Source organism: Trichechus manatus, unplaced genomic scaffold (assembly GCF_000243295.1).
Source record: "Trichechus manatus latirostris isolate Lorelei unplaced genomic scaffold, TriManLat1.0 scaffold00016, whole genome shotgun sequence".
NCBI classification, from domain to species: domain Eukaryota; kingdom Metazoa; phylum Chordata; class Mammalia; order Sirenia; family Trichechidae; genus Trichechus; species Trichechus manatus.
The window spans coordinates 23162219-23185808 of record NW_004443952.1 but is presented as its reverse complement, the minus strand read 5'-3'; the positions used below and the strand labels follow the sequence as shown (position 1 = coordinate 23185808).

Below are 23590 nucleotides of genomic sequence, written 5' to 3'. Positions count from 1 at the left end.
TCAAATTCTACTAAAAAGACCAGACTTAATGGTCTGAGACTGGAGGAACCCCAGAAAGCATGGCCCCCAAACTTCTGTCAACCCAGAACTAAAACCATTCCCGAGGCCAATTCTTCAGACAAAGATTAGACTGGACTATGGGGCATAAAATGATATTTGTGAGGAGTGTGCTTCTTAGCTCAAGTAGATACATGAGACTAGATGGGCAGCTCCTGTCCGGAGGTGAGATGGGAAGGCAGAGACGGTCAGGAGCTGGTTGAGCGGACACAGGAAATCAGGGGTAGAAAGGAGGAGTGTGCTGTCACAGTATAGGGAGAGCAATTAGGGTCACATAATAATGTATGTATAAAGTTTCGTATGACAGACTAACTTGAATAGTAAACTTTCACTTAAAGTACAACAATAAAATTAAATTAAAAAAAAAAAAAAAGACTTCTTCCCATGTGCATGGCCATGGGCTAGGCCCTGGGGAGCAGAGGTGGGGGGATGAAGCAAACCTGGACCCTGCCCGCGGGGAAGTCAAGCGGGAGACTGTGTAGAGAGGTGTGGACCTAGACCAGTGCTATGGGCCAGATGAGCTTTGCTTAGTGAGGGGATGCTGTGGCTTCACAGAGGAAGTGACACGTGAGCCGGGCTTGAAGGGTGCACGACTCAGCCATGTTATCAAATTTAGTCGAGCTGGAGGACAAAAGGGCTGACGATCTCTTGCCTTCCCAGATTAAGTGAGAGACAGTGTGGGTAGTGGGGAGCACTGGGGTCTGATATCAGGGGTCCTGGGTCAAGCCCTAGGTCAGCCTTCTGTTTCCTCAGTGATTAAATGGTTTAAATTAGAAGACCCAGCTTATAGGGTGTGTCATGAGGATCAAATGAGTTAACAGGTGTGAAAATGTTATGGCTATGGGAAGTAGCAAAGACAGGATTCAAACACAGGTGTTAGGTATCTTCCATGAAATGCAAACCAACGGTAGCCTTCTGTAGCAAAAGAGAGCACAGCCTGGGACGTGAGGGATGTGGACACTGGTCCCTTTGAGCCCTCCTGGCACATCATTTCTTCCCTCTGGGTCAGCTTCCTTGGGAGTAAAAATGAGGGGTCCAGACTAGGCAGTCCCCTTTCTGCATGACACTAAGTGATTCTATGAAAAAGGTGTTGTGATATGATGGCTAGAGCAATGCGGGCTCTGAAAGCCAGCTGATCTGCGTTCAAATTGTGGTTCAGCCACTTCCTAGTAGTGTGATTGTGGGTGAGTCAGTTATCGCTCTCTAAGCCTCAATTTCCTCGTCTGTAAAATGGAGATAACAATAAATATCTACCTCATAGGTTAAATGAGAAAATCCTTATGATTTGTTTAATGTGCTGCCTGGCATATGGTAGTAAAAGTCAGCTAGTATATTGGCAAATATTTTGTTATATATTTTTACCACAATAAAAAAATTTTTTTAAAGCTATTATTGTCGGCTACTTTTTGTAAAGATTAAATGAGACATTGTAAGGCCTGCATGTAATAGGTGCTCAATTAACTACTGATGACCTGCCTTTTTAAAAATCAGCTTTGGCAGAGTCTCTGGCATTCATGATTCCCATTGGGATGTGGGGTGAAACGTAGAGGTGTATACAGAAAAGTATTCAAACTACAAGTATTCAACTTGAAGAATCAAATTGTTTTTAGGTACTCTTAAGCCATTTATAATTACCCATTTACTTGTAATCAACGATCATGCCAGTTGCAACTTATTGAATCACATGCCCTAAGGACTTTTATCTTGCACAGTTTTGTCAGAGAATTAGTCCAAATTAGGGCAGCATTCCGCCATAGTAATTACTATCCTGGCAATTTATGAAACATGCCCAGGTTTCCACGTGAGTGATGAGCATCAGCCTGAGACTCTGAGAGCACCAGTCTTGTCCAAGAAGGCTCTTCCTAAGTCTCTTCTCTTTCTGATAGGTCATAGATCTGCACAGAAGCTACAAAACAAAGACAAGTTCTCCCACGATGTCATACAGACGAGAACTAGAGAAATATCGTGACCTGGATGAAGATAAAATCCTTGGAGCCCTAACAGAGGAAGAGCTCAGGACCCTGGAAAATGAGCTGGATGAGCTGGACCCTGATGTGAGTAGGCATGAAAGTGGAACACATTGTCATAGGTACAGGAACAGAAACCCATAATTACCACTTGGGGGAGGGACAGGTGTAAACTTCCTGAAGCTACCACTATCTGTTTCCTTCTGCGGCAATGATATTGAAATAAACATTGCCTTTGCAGATTTTGTTTTGTTTTGGTTTTCTTTTTAAATGTGTCATAGCAAGGACTAGAAGACAGGAGGGGACAGGAAAACTGGTGATAGGGAACCCAAGGTTGAGAAAGGACAGTGTTGACATGTCATGGGGTTGTTAACCATTGTCAGAGGGCAATATGTATACTGTTTAATGAGAAACTGTTTTGTTCTGTAAACCTTCATCTAGAGTACAAAAAAAAAAAAAAAAAAGAATTAAATGTGTCATTGAATGAATTAGCTGAGAAATAAAGGACTAGAAGTATTCCTTCCACTTGTGTGATGTTTTATCATCACATTTCATAGCATATTTAAGAAGTTTGTTTAATGCTCAGTGTTCACCTCTGCAGTCAGGATACACAGTGTCAAGAGGAAGGAGAACACTTGGTCCTGTAGGGAGTTTGGCCAGCCACGTTGGAGCGGTGAGCAGGGCCAAGGGAGGAATTTGTAGATGGCCTACTGTACAGAGACTTTTGTCCTTTATCTCCATCCCAGGTACCCAGGTTAATGCCCAGCACTGAGCAAGTAAGTAATGAGTATTACTGAATTAAATGAATTTTCCATTTGATATATATTTTTAAATTAAAAGAACATTTCACTTTTTTTTTTTTTAAACCACCCATTGCCAAACTCTTGTTTAGCAGTGATCCGTAAACAAAACAACACTTTAGTACCGTTTTCACTAACTCTCAGATAATCACTTCTAATGTAGCAGGCGCAGTGTTTAAGAGCTGAGGCTGCTAACCAAAAAGTCAACGGTTCAAATCCACCAGCCGCTTCTTGGAAACCCTATGGGGCAGTTCTACTCTGTCCTATTGGGTAGCTATTGAGTTGGACTCAATGGCAACAGGTTTGGTTTTTTTTGGTAAATGTAGAAGGAGCACAGTTTAGCAAGAAAAATGCAGGACTAGAGGTTTGATAGAAATCCCTGGATGGTGCAAACAGTTAATACGCTAGGCTACTAACCAAAAGGTTGGAGGTTTGGAGGTTCGAGTCTACCCAGAGGCACCTTGGAAGAAAGTCCTTGAGTCCTACTTCCAAAAAATCAGCCATTGTAAACCATATGGAGCACAGTTGTATTCTGACACACATGGGGTCGCCATGAGTCAGAATCAACCGAACAACAACTGCTTTAGAGGTTTGATGTTCCAGTTGCAACCCTGGCTTTGTCTCCTATACTCCATGTGACCTTGGGCCAGTTGCTGTCCTTCCTTAGGCCTCAGTGTCCCTGTCTTAGTTATCTAGTGCTGCTATCACAGAAATAACACAAATGAGTGGCTTTAACAAACAGAAATTTATTTTCTCACAGTTCAGGAGGCTAGAAGTCCAAATTCAGGGTGCCAGCTCTAGGGGAAGGTTTTCTCTCTCTGTCAGCTCTGGAGGATGATCCTTGTCTCTTTTTGAGCTTCTGCTCCTGGGTGATCTTCATGTAACCTGGCATCTTTCTTCTCCCATCTCTGCTTGCTAGCTTGTATTTAATCTCTTTTATATCTCAGAAGAGATTGAGTCAAAATACACCCTATACTAATCCTGTCTCATTAACATAACAAAGACAACCCATTCCCATTGGGATTGTAACCACAGGCATAGAGGTTAGAGTTTACAACACATATTTTAGGGGGAAGTAGTTCAATCCATAACAGTCTTCATCCATGAAATGATGGGAGTTGGTTGGTTCCTTTTCAAGTCTTACCTCCAGATGCGATTAGATGGAGTATTTCTAGATAACGCAGAATCCTTGTCCTGTGTCCCAGGCCCTGTAGAACGAGATGCCCCTCCAGCAGTGCATCCTCATCCTGTTACTCACGACTCTCCCCTGCCCCAGCCACGAGGCGGTGGTTTCCCTGATGAAGCAGCTCAAGTGGATGAGAAGGCAGCCTTGGTGGCTAGAGCTTTGGATCTCCTCCTTGCTCCTCTGCACCATTTTTTCCCATTAGACTGGGTTTCAGTAAAAACAAATGATGAAGGCAAGGAACACTCAGGCTTCTGGCTTTGCTGCTGTAAAATTATTCTTTTCTAATTCTACCCACTGTCCCATAGAATTACAGTTGGACAAACTTGACTCAGTCACCTGCCATGTGCCAGGAGCTCCGTCTGGTAGGGATGAGAGCATACTATGTCCTAAACGGGAGCAGACAGGGGGCTCAGAGAAAGGATTAATTCTTACTGGCTGGAGGCTTCACAGAGCAGGTGATATTGGAACTGAGCCCTGGATTTTTCTAAGCTGAGACTAAAAACAGAGAATTCCAGGCCAAGTGAACACCACGAGCAAAGTCTTGGGTACGAAAGGTAACTGGGGATGGTAAATCTCAGTATGATTTCTGTGGAGAGTTAGATAGGACTGGAAAGGGGGTTGGGACTAGACTAATGAGGCTGGGGCAGGGTTTGCATACCAGACTGAGGAGTCTGGACTTTTCTTCTCGGGCCCTGGGAGCCCTGGAGGGATAGGGGCTCTATGGGCTTGGTGGTTTAGGAAGCTGATCATGAAGACAGAAGGACTGGAGGAGTGCCTGGGAGATGTGTGAGCGGTGGGAGCGGCTGATATGGAAGCTCCCATCACCCTGCCAGCAGGGTGGGACAGTTCTTTTCCTGAAGATAAGGGAGGCCCCTGCCCCTCTCCACAACTCTTCCCGCCATATTGTAGAGGCTTTGCTGTTCCCAGGGAGGAGAAGTGAGGCCCCCACAGGTCTCACAGTCCTGTTGCCTCTGGCCTTCTGTGTGGTTAGAGTTGTCCTGAGCCATCAGGATGGAACTGAGGATAGATGAGGCTGTGGCTGCAAATAGGGCGAGAATGAAAGTCAGAGTTAAGCGCGTGGGGACGGGGCTGATGGAGGAGCCCTCTCAGGACTGAGTGTAGCCCCTGCGGACTGCCCTGAGGCCCCAGCCCAAGCTCTGGTTCATTTCTAAATTGGCAAAGAGCTCCCACACATGTTCCCCTTCAGAGCCCTGCACCCAAATATCAGAACATCTGGCCCCACAGCAAATTCCCAGGGCCTCTGTACCTCTGGGCAGGCAGCTCTTCCTCCTTCCAGCCCTCCTTGCAGGTGACCAACAGGAAAGGGAGGGTGTGCTGTGCCCACTGGAGGCTATAGTACCTAAGGCTTAAGCAACCTCACTAACTTGCCTGTCAGTCGCACAATTAGGATGTGGAGACTCGGGTTTCAAATAAGCTCCTAAGTATGTGCACCTCCCACTCCAGCCCGAAAGTAACTGTGAGTATGGATCTGGGAGTAAAAAACAAAAAACAAAAACAACCAAAAACCCCAAAGCCATTACCGTTGAGTCAATTCTGACTCATAGCGACCCTATAGGACAGAGTAGAACTACCCTGTCATAGGGATTCCAAGGCCATAATCTTTACAGTAGCAGACTGCCACATCTTTCTCCCATGGAGCTGTTGGTGGGTACAAACCACTGACCTCCCGGTTAGCAGCCAGATGCTTTAACCACTGTGCAACCAGGCTTCCGTGAATTTGGGAGTCAGGATGGGAAATCTAAGACCTGTGACTCTTATACCATTGTGGTTTTAAAATGGACGCTTTTAAAGATCCCTTTCTTTCTAAGTTCAAAGAGAAAACAGAGAGGATAGGAGGTAACGGAAACCAGTGGGTTGTTTGTGCCAGCCACATAGTTAGCTCCTTCACTGAGATCTTCTCTGTTACCTGATTTGCAAGACAGTATGTGGTTTCTGAAAAGGTCTAGTGGGCCTCCTTTCCTTCTGAGAGCGCAAACATTTCAGCTCATGTTTCACCCTATTTTGGCCCACATTCTGAAATCACAGCACAGGGAGAGGCCAAAGGTATGCAGACCGTGAGAGGCCTCTGAGTCAGGAAGGGACACAGAGACCAGCAGGTGTCCAACCCCCCACTTACAGAGCGGGAACTGAGCCCAGAGAGGGAAAGGAACTTGCTCTAGGTCTCACGTCCAAACAGTGAGAACCAGACCAGAACCCAGATCCTTTGGCGCCAGCGCCAATGCCCTCCGTTATACTCTGTACTCCTCTTCTGTTTATTTTTGCTTAACAAGTACAGGCAGTCCCTGCGTTACGAATGAGATCCATTCCTAAGTCTGTCTTTAAGTCAAATTTGTAGGTAAATTGGAACAGGTACATATGGCTCTTATTTAGCGTCAGTTAGTCAAATGTTTGTCTTAGTATATAGTATATATTTTACCTTTCTATGCATATAAAACACTTCCAAACCACGCAGTGTTTTCATGAGCGTCACAAAGTAATGCATGTGTTCATTATTATGAATCATTATATTTAACACAAATTTTAATATAATAGACTTTATGGCAGTGCGTTCTTGAGCACGAGTTGTCCGTAAGTCGGCCATTCGTAACTCCAGGACTGCCTATACTTATATGGCACTTACTATAGGCAGGCACTCATTTAATTATCATCACAACTCTAAGATGCAGGCACTGTTATCATCCCCATTTTACAGATGAGGAAACTGAGAGGTGAAATAACTTGTCCTGGATCTTACAACAGAGTCTTAACATGGTTCTAGAGTTCACGCTCTCGGCCACGCCACTGTAAGTCTTCACGTGAGTCTTCAGGAAGGTACTCTGGTATCCTGGTTCAGGAAGGTAATGTATTACAAAAGCATCCTCCTTTCGTTCTGGAAAGAGCCTGAGAGGTAGGAATCCATATTCGAGTCCTGGCTCTGCTCCGGACTCAGGCACATGCTTTCCCTCTTTAGATCTCACTTTCCCTATCTGTAAAATGGACAAAGTCAGCCTAGGTGCCCTCCCACGCCCCCTCTAGCTCTAACCATCTATGAGTCTATGAGCAATTCTGGCAGTCTTATTATCTGTATTGAGCAAACACTTCAGGGGGTTACGTATTCAGTTATGCAATTGTTAAGCCCCAGTGTCATGTGGCAGAGTACAGTACGAGGAGTTGGAAAGCCGCTCTGTTTGCAGCAGAGGATTCCTAACGGCACATTAAAAAAAAAAAAAAATAAAACCCATGCCCGAAACTTTCTATCTGTAACTCTCGGTCTGGAAAAACTCGGGCTTATCATGAGATTGTTACACTTGGACTCCCTCGGGAGAGGAATGCTTCATGTGCTAAAAGTATCCGCTGTTGACTGATTCCCCAAGAGGCTCTGCCCTTTCTCGGGCTCTCTGGAGTTAAGTGGATGCTGCTCTGAAGCTGAGCCAACTGCTCAGTTCAGATTGCCTTTGTGCCGGGCAGCGGGGAAAATGGGCAGTATTCAGAGAGGTTTGACAAAGACAAGTCACATGGTGACTTGTGCAGGGAGCAGGGTACAAGTTCTTATATGACTGCTAGATATTTAACATTTGCTGGCCACACCACACACAGGCAGAACCCTATGTGGATGATCTCATTTAATTCTCTGAGAGGTAGGCTCAGTTATTAGCCCCATTCTAAAGATGGGGAAACTGAGGCTTAGAGAGATGAAACAACCTACCCAGGATGCAACACGCGTGGTGCTGGGATTCCAGTCTAGACAGTCTTGATTGCTAGTCCATGCTATGAACCATGGCCACCTGTGAGCACACGTGGAACCCAACCTGGAAAGGAACTAGGAGAACGGGGTGAGGTGTAACCAGCAAATTGTTTTGTCCAATTCACTTTCCTTGGAAGTTATGTTATTTTTACCATAAATACTATTCTTAAAAGAAGAATAAGAAGAAACAAACCATCTACACAAGGAATTTAACTATAAATATTGCTTATTAATGAGGCTTTGGGGAAAAGACAGAATATTTTTAAAACTGCCACAGTAAAAGGATCAAAATATTTGTAGAAGAGAAGATGGTAGAGATCATCCTAACCTTATAAAGAAATTGGGCCCAAAGAGTTAATTTTAAAGTCAGCTGTTTGGAATCTATGACACATTATAACCACAGAAACAACAATAGAAGCAACAGTTCCCAGCATGGAAAGTCTGAAATAATAATAATAGTAGTAACCATTATTCTTTATTGCTATCCTCCTATGTGCCAGGCACCAGGCTAAGCACTTTACATGTATCATCTCATAAAATCTCCGTGAGGATCCTCTGAGATTTGTCCCCATAGGTTGGGGTTAATACCATTCTATAGATGAGGGAGAAGTTCGTGAGTGACGCAAACGTTTAAGTGCTCAACTACCAGCTGAAGGGCTGGTAGTTTGAACCCACTTCAAGGCACCTTGGAAGACAGGCCTGGTGATCTGCTTCTGAAAAGTCACCGCCTCGAAAGCCCTGTGGATTGGTTTACCCTGCACCCGTGGAGTCACCATGAGTCAGAATCAGAGCAGGAACAATATAGATGAGGGAATGGAGGCCCAGAGTCACACAGCTAGTAAGTGACAGAAGTAAATTGAGGCAGACCCTGCCTTCCTGAGCCCACATGTCCTGAGTTCTGGGAACAAGGGGCCATGAATTGTAGGAAGAAATGATGGAGGAGAAAACCTAGAATTGTAGAATCTCAAGCTAGCAAGACACTTAGAAACCCTCTCGCCTGTGTCCCTGCCCACTCCTGACATACACATACCTGGTCAGGTAAATAAACCCGAGTCCCTAGGTGGTACACACAGTTAACGTGATCAGTTAACTGAAAGGTTGGAGGTTCGAGTCCACCCAGAGGTACCTTGGCAATCTATTTCCAAAAAATCAGCCATTGAAATCCCTATGGAGCACAGTTCTACTCTGAGACACATGGGGTCACTATGAGTCAGAATCGGCTCAGCTGCAACTGGTTTTGGTTCCTAGACACAAATTGTTCACTCAGTGTTTCGTGTATTTCATCAAATCCTAATACCAGCTCTATGAGCTAAGTATTATTACTACCATATTAGTGATGAAAAAGCAAAACAATAACAGAAACCCAGAGAAGACGGGTTACACAGCAAGTCAGTTGCAGAGCCGTGGCCAGAGCCTAGAACTTGCTGTCACACCACATGGCTTCCTGCCAGCCTCCACAGAATCATAAGCTCCTCCGCACTCGGGGCCCCAGGTCATGTCCTGTAAGCCGGAGGGCCCTGTTGGCCATCCAGGAAGTAACCAAGTTCGGGCCACGGCCATGATTCTCCCTTGTAACACAAACCGGCAGAATTGCAAGCCCAGGACAGAAGTAAACAGTTGAAATGCAAAGAAATAAATCTCTCCTCTAAAAATAGGCACACATCCTTAGAAACACTGCCGGCCTGTGTGCAGAGCCCAGGATGGGCCCAGTGGATTGAGGGTGAGTCAGGCCAGGTGTCAGCGAGCCCACCCCAACCCTCTGTCTTCTGGCCCGACTGACCCCCTGCCCCAGCCCTGCCTCGTCTCTCTTCCTCAGGCTGGCCTTCAGCCCCCCAAGAAAGCCCCCTTTCCCCACCGTTGTCTCCTTCTTGCCTCTGCTTGCAGGGTAACCTCTTGGGCCTGGAAGCCCTTGATCCTCAAGTCAGAGTCTTCCCATGTTTCAAGGCCCAGCTCCCTTGCCCCTCCCTTGGGAAGCCTTCCCGATGTTTTCTCCTCCAACAAGCAGCATAGCACCTGTCCCACACTGAGGACACTGAGCAGATTCCCTTTTGATTTTAACATTTTTAATGAAGAACTATTTAAACACGTAGGAGAATACAGAATATACCTATGTTCCCATTACCCAAGTATAGCAAATGCTAAAATATTGCCTATTTGATTCAGATCACACTTACAAAGAAAAGAAATCACTATAGATAAAGTTTAAACTTCTGCCTTCCAACACTCAATCCCTTCCTTATCTCTCCCACTCCCCTTAATACTTTCTACCTGAGAAACAGCAAACCTGGCACCCACAATGTCAGGTGGGTGACATAAATGAAGGAAGGAAGAGGGGCCAGTTTTTCTGAAGCATATGGCCATCTTGATTCATCTTCTGCTTTTCCACTCTTGAAAGAGATGTGGATATAAGAATTTTCCCTTGACACATAACTTTCCAGGAATATAAACAATAGCAGAGCCATGATAAATGGCAACTGACTCTTGATCTCTGTGTCAGAGACAGTAGGGAGTGTGGGGACTGTGGCAAACAGAAAAGCTTGTGTTTGTCCAAAGGTCACTTCCTGTTCATTGGCACTGATCATTGCCAATGTGCGAGTGTAGGCCCAGTATTGCCAGATTGTCTAACTTTTCAAGAGATTCTGGACATCTGGATTTTTTATGGGCTAACTGCCTATTTTTAAATGTTGGCAGCTCATTCAAATGCACAGACCAAATAAATCAACTTTCAGTGTTTGATCGGACTGTAGGCTTCCCAGTTTGCAACTCTGGTTCTATTCCATATGACAGGTTTTTGGTTTTTCTTTACATGTATATATACACATATATATATATGGAAAATATGGTTAGATACATGAAAAGCTGGACAATGAATAAGGAAGACCAAAGAAGAATTGATGCCTTTGAATTATGATGTTGGTAAAGAATATTGAATATATCATGGACTGCCAAAAGAACAAACAAATCTGTCTTGGAAGAAGTACTGCCAGAATGCTACTTAGAAGCGAGGATGATGAGACTTCATCTCACATACTTTGAACATGTTGTTGGGAGGGATTGGTCTCTAGAGAAGGACATCATGCTTGATAAAGCAAAGGGTCATCAAAAAAGAGGAGGACCTCAACGAGATGAATTGACACAGTGCCTACAACAATGGGCTCAAGCATAACAACGATTATAAGGATGTGCAGGACCGGGCAGTGTTTCCTTCTGTTGTACGTAGGGTTGCTGTGAGTCAGAACTGACTCGACAGCACCTAACAACAATAACAACATATGAAAAGCACCTAGCCTAGTGTCTGGCACATGGCAGGTGTTTAATAAATGTTTGTTGAGCCTGAACATATGATTGTCCACTAGAATCTAAGCTTCTTGAGACTTGGAGCCACACCTCATACCACCATAGATCTAAGGCAGCCAGGTATAGTTGTGCACTACACTCCAGGAGACACTGTTTCTCAACTCCAGGAGACACTGGTCACATAGACTAGAGAGTGATTAGTGCCCTTGGAGTTGTGAAGTGCAAAACCTGCACAGCTGGACGCAGCTTGCCCTGACAGAGTACCTCCATAATGTGGTATCTATTAAGTTGAATGGAACTGAACAATTATGCCCAATGATGATAAAAATGATTAGTAATAAGTTGCTTTTATATGGAGTTTAAGCCTTTATTTTGAGATTTCAAGCTAGCAGGGGCTTTAGAACTTTTTTTTCATTTGGGAAATCCAAAGCCGGAGAGCACCGGTACCCTGTTCATGGCCTCACAGTCCTGCAATGAGAACCCAGGTTGTCACTTAGGATGCAGTTTGGCTGCAAGTAGCAGAGATTCAGAATGACCTGACTTAAACAGCATTCTATTCATCGGTCAGGTAAAAGTCCAGAGGTAGGCAGTGTAGGGCTGGCATGGAGCTGTGCTCCTCAAACTCCCCAGAGTCCCAGGCCCCATCCAGCTCACCTTTCTTTATAAGTCTGCTTTTTTTTTTATTTCATATAAGTTTTCAAGAGATTATGCATTTCTGTAAAGTGAATGGTGAGTCAAAAGAGACTGGCAAACACTGATCCAGTTAAGTTCTCATTTGACAAAATATGGAAATGGTGGTAGTTTTCCTGTGTGTGTTCATCCTATGCACCGAAAACACTTAGGAAAATCACTTAAAAACATTCACAGTTTTTTTGTTTTTTGTTTTTTTCTTTTGGTGCATTGGATGAAGGTTTACAGAACATATTAGTTTCTCATTAAACAATTAATACACATATTGTTTTGTGACATTGGTTGCCAACCCCACAATGTGTCAACACTCTCCCCTTCTCGACCCTGGGTTCTGCATTTCCATTTGTCCAGCTTTCCTGTCCCCTCCTGCCTTCTCATCCTTGCCCCTGGGCTTGTGTGCCCATTTAGTCTCCTATACATAGGTGAGCTACATTTAGTATTGTTTGTTTTATGGGCCTGTCTAATCTTTGGCTGAAGGGTGAACCTCAGGAATGACTTCAGTACTGAGTTAAAAGGGTGTCCGGGAGCCATACTCTCAGGGTTTCTCCAGTCTCTGTCAGACTAGTAAGTCTAGTCTACCAGCTCACCTTTCTTCCATCCCTAGGGTGTATATAGTCCTTATCCTCATGGTCCAAGGTGGTGGCCATGATAGCTGCATTCCAGACATCAGAATAGAGAAAAAAGAAAAAAAAAAAAAAGAAAAGAAGAAAAACCACAATCTAGGTGCCTTTTAAGGAACATTCCAGAAATTGCCAATAGACGTTTCTCATATTATTGACCAGAACTTAGTTATGCGGTTAACCTAGCTGCAAGGGAGACTGGGAAATATAGTCTTTAGTGTGCATGTCCATGTGCTGAGCTAGAAGGTGAATGTGCTTTCATTCCTGAAGAAGGAAATACTTGATATTAGGGACTCTGACTTTGCCAGTTTGATGGCCCGACATTACACTCTGTCGAAGGCCCTGAGGTGGAATGAGAGATGCTGGCAAGAATTTAACTACCAAATCCAGGCCCCAAAGAAAACATTACAAACCTCCCACTCTCTAGGTTGGCATTTCCCAAAACCCCCATCAAAGCACCCTCGTCCCATCCTGGATATCCCTCGCCCTTAAAAAAACCAGTTGCCATCGAGTCGACTCTGATTCAGGGCAACCCCACGTGTGTGTTAGTGTAGAACTGTGCTCCATAGGGTTTCAACAGCTGACTTTTCGGAAGTAGATTGGCAAAGCCTTTCTTCCGAGGCACTGCTAGGTGGACTCGAACTTCCAACCTTTCAGTTAGCACCTGAGCATTGTTACCGTTGGCACCACCCAGGGAATCCTCCCTGCCTCCCCCAACACTTACAACTTTCACTGTGTGTCCTTCCCCTCCACCCCGAATCTCCTTGAAGATCAGTTGGGTGGCCCAGCAGATAGCTTGGGGCAACATGTGGTGTTAGCCTGAAGGGTGTCCACGTCATTCTGTCCACTTCCCAGCTGGAGCATCAGTGTTGTGTGATTCTGGACAATTCAGACCACATGTACTTAGCACCTGTGCTTGGTGCTGGGGATATAGAAAAGACTAAGCTATATCCCAGCTGGCCCTTGAGGGGCATCCAGTCTCCTTGGGGAAAGAGATACAGGCAAATAGATGTGCTCCAAGACAGAGTAGGATGAGCATTATGTAAGAGCTGGCCAGATGCCTAGGGGAGTTTGGAAAGAGAATAGCCATATCAATGTGGGAAGCACTGCTAAGGCTGAACACTGTGCCGAAGGGAAGGGCTCTGGAAGATGAGGACAGAGGGAGGAGGGATGGAATGCTGGACAGAGGGCACAGCCTGGGCAAAGGCCTGGCAGTGTGAGAGTGCTGGGCGGCTGTGGAATGTGGAGGAGCCCAGAGAGGCTGGAACATAGAGGGCTTGAAGAAGCGAAGAGGATCAGGAGGCTGGAGAGGCAGCAGTAGGCTGTAGCCAAAGCATGGAGAGCTCTCTGTGCCTGGCTGATGAATTTGGTCGTGATTCTGTAGGTCAGTGAAGGTGCTGAGCATTCCTGACTGTGTTGGGAAGTGACGCGGTCAGATGTGTATGTTGGTGAGGTCTGTCTGGCTGCTGGGAGGGAAAGGAGTGGAGGTGGAGAGGCCCGAGGCTGGGAGACCAGCCAGGAGGTTCACTCTGATGGTCCCAGCTTGCATGAGAGTGGTGCCCGTGGAATGGAGACATTTCAGAGCCCTGCATCCTCAGACTTACCCAAACTCCTTTCCCAGGAAGCCATGCCCAGCCCTGTGCCTTTGCCTGTACTGTGCTTTCTGTTTCCCTGTAATGCCCCTGCTTCTCCCTGTCTTCACCTGGCCATCTCCTCCTTGGCCTCTAGGACTCAGCTCAGGAATTACCTCCTCCAAGAAGCCTGAGGCTGGGTAAGGTGCTCACACTTGTCTTATATCTTTCTTCTAGCTCTGGACTTCTGTGGAGCAACCACCACCACCAACCACCAGCTGGTATCGAGTTGATTCTAACTCAAGGTGACCCCCTGTGTGTCAGAGTAGAACTGTACTCCGCAGGGTTTTCAATGGCTGATTTTTTGGAAGTAGATTGCCAGGCCTTTCTTCCAAGGAGCCTTTGGGTGGACTCAAACCTCCAACCTTACAGATTGCAGCCAAGCACATTAACCATTTGCACCAGCCAGGGGTTCCTTCTGTGGAGCAGGGTTCACAAATCCATTGTCTCAGGATGCCCAGGGCCCAGCACACAGGACCAGGACATTTTCCCCGTGCGTTAGGCAGAACTGGAGGATTAGGAGAAAGCCAGGAAGGGGAGGTTTGGCCTCACCTTTGCCGTGGATGCCAGGGAGACACGGGGTGTGCTGTTATGATCAATCTGCCCCACCAGAAAAAATTGCTGGGCTTGGGCCATAAGGCTACCTTTTGACGTCAGCACTAATGTCCTATAAGTTTCACTAAGAGAAGTCCCAGTCCTGCAGCAAGGTCAGGGAACCAAGTCAAAGGCCTGAATCCTTCTGGAGAGAAAGAGAAGAGAGGAAGAGGCCAAGAGTATGTATGTTGGGGCAGGGTGGGGGATGTTTGGAGAGAGGCAGCTATTAGAGGTTCAGATCCCCCTTGTCTCCTCTGTGCCTGAAGTCAGGATTCTGTGACTAGGGCATGAGTGGCCCTCCCCAAACCTCCCCCTTTCCCCCTCCCCCCCACGGCTGCCACACTCTTAGGTTAAGTCCTCCCATGAGTGACAAGAAAGTGCCCCCACTGAATGCAAAGCTCTCCAGCTCTGTGATCTACAGCAGGACCTGGAAGCTGGGTCATTAATACTGAGGCAGAGTGTTCTGTATCAGAAGGGGCCCAAAAGGGCAATGATTTTTACATAAGTGGAAACAGACATGGCAGATAACTGAGAAATAAAATTTTAAAAAATGTTTATGGTCAAATACCTTGTAAAAGGTGTTTGGGAGACTATCTGGGCTAGGAAATATTTTGCCTTGGCCAGGGGTGGTGGGAGGGAGCGAAGGGCTAGGGGTCTAGGGCATGCTTAGGTTAAATTGTTTGAAATAGGAGCAGGAGAGAGGAGTCAGTGGGAATTTGGAGAAGTTAAGCCTCTTCAGTTTCATTCTTGCCTCAGGCCAGTAACTCCATGCTTCTGGGCCTCAGTTTCTCCATCAGTAAACTGAGACTAGTTTGATAAGGAGGCAAGATCTGGCTTTCTAACACTTGGAGCAGGAGCCTGGTTCTCACATATGCCACATCTGGTTTCCTGGATCTGTCCCTAGAGGAAGGCCGCTGGGTGGGTTGGAAAGCTTTCCATGGCTTGGAAAAGAGTCATGGGCTGTCAGTCTAGTGTCTGGCCTCAGGCAAGGCCCTTCGGCTCCCTGGACCTCGGCTTCCCCCAATATCCAATGAGGAGGTTGTACTACACAGTTACTAAACAGCCCTTCCTCTGCCAAGGGATTGTGTATGGTTCAGTAACAGACCAGGAACCCAGGACTCCTGGAGCCCAGACCAAGGGAGACACATTTGCATTCCCTTCTTCTTAAAACTTGTTGCCACTGAGTTGATTCTGATTCACAGCGACGCTATAGAGCAGAGTAGAACTGTCCCATAGGGTTTCCAAGGAGTGGCTGGTGGATTTGAACTCCTGACCTTTTGGTTAGCAGCCGAACTCTTTAACCACTACGCCACCAGGGTTTCCATTTATATACAGTGCCATCTATATACAAACTCAGGCTGCCTGGCTGTGTGGCTAGCAAGCTATGTGACTTTGGGCAAGTAATTTCAGTTTTCTGTGCTTCAGTTTCCCTAATTGAAAATGTAAGAATTGGCCTAGAGGACCTCTTAGGGCTTTGCAGCTCTGCGCTTCTGGATGTCTGTGATCCTTTTAATACAGGGTGTATGTGTGCGTGTGCGTGTTGTGTGTGTGTGCACATCTAAACAACCCTCTCTAGCTGAGCTGGGATGGCTTCTCAAGTAGCCCCAGCTATCTATAGCAATGATAATTTTGCAGTTACTTGATATTTGGTCTTTCTAGCACCTGTTTGCAGGATGTTAGAACCCTAACAGCACAGTCAAGGATCTGTCAAAGTTTCCATTGTCCTTTGGACAACTGGACTTCAGAGTGTGGTTGTGAACATTAGACTAAGATGTTTGCCTCTCAAGCTGCATGTCCGTGTCTCAGTTTTACAGCATTTAAAAGGAAGTCCCTATTTCGGAAAACCAGGAGTAGGGAACTACAGGAAGAGGTTGCCTAATTTCCCCCCCATGACTGTTTCTAAGAAAATTTGAATGTGTTTTTAAATAAAAATTTCTAAATTAAAAACCTATTTATATACCTCTTTGTTTCTCTAGCTCAGGAATTAGAATGGGCAGGACACTTGGTAAATACTTATAGAATAAATGCATGAATATTTTGACTTTTCTGTACATGGAATTTTAGCAGAATGGCAGCCCATGGGTTGAGCTTGGCCTGCAGATGTGTTTTATTCTGCCTGAACACGTTTTTAAAATGCTTTAATTACTTGCTAATATTTAAAATCAAGAGACTTCACACAAAAATCGGCAGAGCTGCCACATTCTCACATGGCAACAATTCGCTGGAGCTGGATGGTTTAGGGGCGTGAAAGCTCCAGAGCGCCAGTCTCCACCACTCCCAAGTATTTAACATCTACAATTTTAGGCTACAATCAGAGAGCATATAGAAATTCCTCCTCCTAAAAACCAACACTAACCTTCCTGTTGGGAAATGATAAGATCACCCAGGCATTAGTCCCTGCCCTCTTCACACCAGTACATTTCTAACTGTAAGGACATGGAAATTTGCTCAGGATCCTGGATAATAAAACTCTTTCTCAAAGTAACTCTAATCCATAACCAAGCTGTCGTTGGGGTAAAGGTATATGTGTGATGTGTGTACGTGAGTATAGATTCCCTTAATGCAGAAATTGATGATGATTCTGGAAGAGCCAAGTTGATGCTTCCCTTTGAACTAACTATAAAGAAAGCACTTGCCAAGCAAATTTACCCTGTGCACGTTTTGAGACTGGGAGAATGACATGTAAACTCCTTAAAAGTTATATGGTTCCAATTGCCTGCAGGCACCATGCAGGTAATTTATAGGCTAATTATATATTATTCACTGCTGTTCAGTAAAACAGACACTCCTTTAGAATCTTGATTACCATGTGTTTACTGAACAAACTTAAAAGCTAAAAAATTTCATTTTTTCTACATGTGCTATCAATTGAGATTTTTAAAAATTTTGCTCTACCGCTCCCCATTCACCTTCCGTCTCCCAAAACCAAACCAAAGCACAGGGACCCTATAGACAGAGTAGAACTGCCCCATATGGCTTCCAAGGCTATAATCTTTATAGATTGTCACATCTTTCTTCCACGGGGCAGGCTGGTGGGTTTGAAATGCCAACCTTTCAGTTAGCAGCCAGGTGCTTAACCACTGCACCACCACGGCTCCTCCCATCTCCCCAGTGACTCCAAATTAGAGAGATCTTTGCAGAGTCATGATCCAGGCTCTTAGCACACAGCCTGGACACATAATACGCCTTCAGTGGACATTTGTTCAATGAATAAGAAATGTAGCCATGAAAGATGCACACACGTTCACCAAATACTCCGCTGATAGAGTTAACAACCAAAAATGGTTGTGGGAACTCTTCTCCTCAGTTATTGGATAGCTTGAGCCTGAGAGTCAGTTTTAGGTTCTAATCAGCATGAGAGATTCAAGGCAATATTTCGTTACTCATTGAACTCCCCCATCACTAATTTGCATCATAAACCACATCAACAGGATACCGTTTTAGCCTTTGGTCAGCTCTAGCCTGGTCAATCTCAGCATCATTGTCGGCCACTGGTCTATGAACATGAAGAGCCTTCTGTCCTTAGCATTCTATGGCCAGTTAGTTTACTCATTGCGTGAGCCATTTTTATGATTTTCCCTAGGTAACATATTCCGTGTTTCTAATCACAACTTTATTGAGATATAATTCACATACCATACAATTCACTTGTTTAAAGTGTACAATTTGATGGTTTTTAGTATATTCACAGAAGTGTGCAACCATCACCACAATTCTAGAATATTTCTATCACTTTATGAAAGAAACCCCATCCCCATTAGCAGTCACTATCATTTCCCCCCAGACCCCCCAGCCCTAGGCAAGTGCTAATCTACTTTCTGTCTCTATAGCTTTGCCTGTTCTGGATATTTCATGTAAATGGAATCATACGACATGTGGTCCTTTGTGACTGGCTTCTTTCACTTGGCATAATGTTTCCAAGTCTGATCCATATTGTAGCATGTATCAGTACTTCATTCCTTTTTATAGCTAATAATGTTCCATTGTATGGATATACCATGTTTTATTTATCCATTCATTCAGTTGATGGACATTTGGGTTACCATTTTTCAGTATTATGAATAATACTGCTATGAACATTCATGTAAAAGTTTTTGTATGGGCTTGTGTTTTCATTTCTCTTGGGTATATACTTAGGAGTGGATTGCTAGTTCATATGGTAACTCTGTGTTTAACCTTTTGAGGAACTGCCAGACTGTTTTCCATAGCAGCTGCATCATTTTACATTCTCACCAGCAGACTATGAGGGTTCCAATTTCTCCACATCCTCACCAACACCTGTTCTTATCTTTTTGATAATAGACATCCTAGAGAGGATGAAGTGGTATCTCATTGTGGTTTTGATTTGCATCTAAGGTCGCTATGAGTCAGAATCGACTCGACAGCAACGGGTTTGGTTTTGTTTTTTTTGGTAATGACTAATGATGTTGAGCATCTTTTCATGTACTTATTGGCCATTTGTACGTGTTCTTTGGAGAAATGTCTATTTAAATCTTTTGCCCGTTTAGAAAATTGGGTCATCTTTTTATTGTTGAGTTGTAATAGCTGTCTATATATTCTAGATGCAAGTCCCTTATCAGATGAATGATCTGTAAAAATTTTCTCCCATTCTGTGGGTTGTCTTTTCACTTTCTTGATAGTGTCCTTTGAAGTGCAAAAGTTTTTAATTCTGATGAAGTCAATTTATCTACTTTTCCTTTTATTGTTTGTGCTTTAGGTGTCACATCTAACAAACCGTTGTCTAACCCAAGACTGTCAAGATTTATGCCTATGTTTTCTTCTAAGAGTTTTTTAGTTTCAGCTCTTACATTTAGGTCTTCAATCCATTTTGAGTCAATTTTTGCATACGGTGTAAGGTCATATACCATTTTTGAAAACAAGTTAAAATAAATGATCAAGAGTTTAAAAAATACACTATTACTAATGGACCACAGCTACCACAGCCTCCGTAAGACTGAGTCCAGCGCAACTAGATGGTGCCCAGCTACCACCACCAACTGCTCCGACGGGGATCACAATAGAGGGTCCCAGACAGAGCTGGAGAAAAATGTAGAACAAAATTCTAACTCACACAAAAAACCCAGACTTACTGGTCTGACAGAGACTGGAGAAACCCTGAGAGTATGGCCCCATAACACCCTTTTAACTCAGTTCTGAAGTCAGTCCTGAGGTTCACCCTTCAGCCAAAGATTAGACAGGCCCATAAAACAAAACGAGACTAAGTGGGCACACCAGCTCAGGGGCAAGGACTAGAAGGTGGTAGGGGACAGGAAAGCTGTTAGTGGGGAAACCAAGGTCTAAAAGGGGAGAGTGTTGACACGTTGTGGGGTTTGCAGCCAATGTCACAAAACAATACATGTATTAATTGTTTAATGAGAAACTAATTTACCTTGTAAAACTTCATCTAAAGCACAATAAAAAAATATATTATTGTCTTTGCTTTTAATTGAAAATCATGAGATGTTTCATTAAGCTTTAATGGAAAGAAAATAAGCTTTAACTTCTAACAAGGCTGATATTATCAATGTTTACTTTAAAACTCTGATAAGCTAAGAATTGTTAAATAAGGCTTTTGATGTTTTTATGTTTTAAACAACTACTTTCAATAAAGATTTAAATAAATAAAACCATATTTTAATGTGTTATGTAAGTAATATTTTTGAAATACATTATAAACATCTTTATTCCCATATTATAATTATATAGGCTTTAGTTTAACACAGTGGTTTGCCAGTGGGGGACACTTTTGTCCCCCAGTGGACATTTGGCAATGTCTGGGGACATTTCTGGTTCTCACACTGGGGAGCGGCAGGTGCTACTTGCATCTAGTGGGTAGAGGCCAGGGATGCTACTAAATAACCTACAATACATGGGCTAGCTGCCCACGATAAAGAATTATCTAGCCCAAAATGTCGATTGTGCTGAGGTTGAGAAACCTTGCATTAATTAAGGCAGTGACCACAATCAGATAGATTTGAAGGAACATGAGAGTGTGCAAACCCTCATCCTCTCGGTTACAACCCCGTGGGTTTCTTCCATTACAATGCTGAGCCTTGCGGGGGCCGCAATGTGCCCCAGTAAAGCCAGTAAACCACTTGCCATCAAGTCAACTCTGAATCGTGGCGATCCCATGTGTGTCAGAGTAGGGTTTTCAATGGCTTATTTTGAAAGTAGATCACCAGGCCTTTCTTCCAAGGCACCTCCGTGTGGACTTGAACTTCCAACCTTTCAGTTAGCAGCGGAGCGCATTAACTGTTTGCACCACCCAGGGACTACTATCTTCATATACCTGATCTCATTCCCCTCTCAGAGGGGGTTTTCAGGAAAGGATGTAGAGCGTGTGTGAGTGACCGAAGATGTACATTTGATGGTACAAAGGAATCCTCTCCAATTTAGGCATTTTGGGGGTACGGCAAGAACTTAGGTGAGCTTCTGCCCACATCTGCCCTCTGGGTATCCTCCAGACCTCTCTGAATAAAGAGCAATGATTAGAAATAAAGATTAAACTCCTGCTTCAGGTCTGAACAAGGACCCGATTTTCTATATTTGCCCTTGAAACTCTTTGGGCAAGTGTTTCCTTGCTCTGGACCTTTGTTTCTCCTTGAGGTCAAGGAGAGGGGTGTACTGGGTGATTTCTAAGGATCTTTGCAGCTATAAGCTTCTTTGAATTGCTAAGGTACTGGGCTGTGTTAAAGTCAAGCCCATGTGATTCAAATCTACCCAAATTAGGACTCTGCGTTAGTAGTAAGCCCACATAGAAGCCTGCCCATGTTTGAAGAAGAGAATGCAGGGATTGGTTGATGCTATCTTTCTTAGGAGACCCATCTCCAGGGGTGATATTCAAAATATTTAACAACCAGCACAGCTGAGCAGGGACTGGTCAGCAGGGGCAGCAGCCAGGAGCAGGGCTCACAGCCTAAAAACATGCCTTGCCCACCCTGTGGTTCTGCTCAGCCATTCTCCTGCTTTTTTTTTTTTTTTCTGTTTTCTTTTTTTCTTGCTCTGCTCCTTCCTGCTTTATTCTACATCCTGGACCTAACTCAAACTCTTTGACATCTTCCCGCTCCAACCACTTTACACACAATTGCTGAAAAAATCTCCATGCATCCAAATACCAACTTAGTAGTATTCATCATTCAGCAGGTGCTCTTTGAGGGCCCCTCTGTGCTTAGGGTCTGAGAATGGAGCCCTCATGGCGCAGCGGTTAAGGGCTTGGCTGCTAACCAAAAGATCAGCAGTTAGAATCCACCGCGCTGCTCCTTGGAAACCCCATGGGACAGTTCTGCTCTGTCCTATAGGTTCACTAAGAGTCCGAATCAACTCAGTGACACCAGTTTTGTGTTTTTGTTTTTTTTTTGTTGTTGTTGGTCTGTGCGCAGCACCAAGTCAGCTGCTCTGTCCCCTTGCCCCCTTGCCTTCAAAATGATGGAGGTGGGGAAACTGGGCAGATGAAGAGACCTGAGTCTTACCCTAGCTCTGCCCCTCTGCTGTGTAACTGTCTTAGTTACCTAGTGCTGCTATAACAGAAATACCACAAGTGGAAGGCTTTAACAAACAGAAATTTATTTTCTCACAGTTTAGGAAGCTAGACGTCCGAATTCAGGATGCCAGCTCTAGGGGAAGTCTTTCTGTCTGTCGGCTCTGGAGGAAGGTCCTTTTCTCTTTTTGACTTTTACTCCTGGGTGATCTTCATGTGGCTTCGCATCTCTCCTCCCCCGTTTCTGCTTGCTCACTTGTGTTTAATCTCTTTTATACCTCAAAAGAGATTGAGTCAAGAAACACCCTACACTAATCCTGCCTCATTAACAGAACAAAGACAACCCATTCCCAAATGGGATTATAACCACAGGCATAGAGGGTTAGGATTTATAACACATATTTTTGGGGGACACAATTCAATCCATAACAGTGACCTTGGGCAAGTCCCTGCCCCTCTCCAGTTCATATTCCTTACATGTAAGAAGTGGCACTTGGATTGATTCAGTGAGCTCTGAGGTCCCTGTTGTTCAGTGACAAGGTTTCTACAAAAATGCAAGTCTTCAGCAGCTGACCGCTCTCTCTTTCTTTCTCTCTCTCCCCCGTTCCCACCACCTCCACTGTAGAATGCATTGCTGCCTGCAGGCCTGAGGCAGAAGGATCAGACCACCAAGGCGCCCACGGGCCCCTTTAAAAGAGAGGAGCTCTTGGATCACTTGGAAAAGCAAGCAAAGGAGTTTAAGGACCGAGAAGATCTGGTCCCCTACACAGGGGAAAAACGAGGTATTGCACAATATTGCTTTTGTTAATACAGTAAAACCTGCAAAAGTTGGAACCTGTGTAAGGTAGAAACCTGTCAGAAAAGGAAAACTCAAATATTTTCCACTAAAGCGAGTGATAGAAAAGTGGTTAAGATTGCACCCTGGCAACGGTGGAAAACTTGCAAGATCTGGAAAAACTAGGCCATTATATAAAGACTTGTTGAGTTCCAGCTTTCAGAGGTTTCACTATATGTTATTCCCTGTGCATTCATTGAGTACCAGCTATATGCCAGGCCTTGTGTTGGGCCACATGTGACTGGACCTCCTTGTCCTCATCCCTGCCTGGCCAAAACACACAAACCCAACTCTGAAAGCACCGACGCATGATGTAGTAGATACAGTGAAGATTTTGGGGAGACTGAGGAGAGTTATATCCACCCAGACCAGCAATCTAAAATCTAAATCCCCTTTAACTAGGGTGTCCTGATTATTTTTTGTGCAAACCTAGACACTTTTTTTTTTAATTGTACTTCAGGTGAAGGCTTACAGAACAAATATTTTCTCATGAAACAGTAGTGCACGTATTGTTTTGTGACATTGGTTAACAACCCCACAACATGTCAACCATCTGACTTCTCAACCTTTTTTTTTTTTTTTTTTTTTGGTGAAAATACACATAGCCAAAGATACAGCATTTCAAAAATTTCTACATGCACAGTTCAGTGACATTGACTACGCTCTTCCAATTGTGCCGTTATTCTCACTT

The 23590-nt window shown here is 44.4% G+C and overlaps 1 protein-coding gene across 3 annotated transcripts in view; it reads left to right on the top strand.

The window, feature by feature from the left end:
- The window catches only part of TMOD1 (tropomodulin 1), an 82281-nt gene that overhangs the window by 16130 nt on the left and 42561 nt on the right, over positions 1 to 23590 (top strand). For all 3 annotated transcript variants that reach the window (XM_004372241.2, XM_023727486.1, XM_023727487.1), the window contains exons 2-3: positions 1944 to 2111; positions 22690 to 22846. In XM_004372241.2, coding sequence (XP_004372298.1) covers positions 1992 to 2111; positions 22690 to 22846 — 277 coding nt within the window. In that variant the 5' untranslated portion in view covers positions 1944 to 1991. The remainder of the gene's footprint in view (positions 1 to 1943; positions 2112 to 22689; positions 22847 to 23590) is intronic.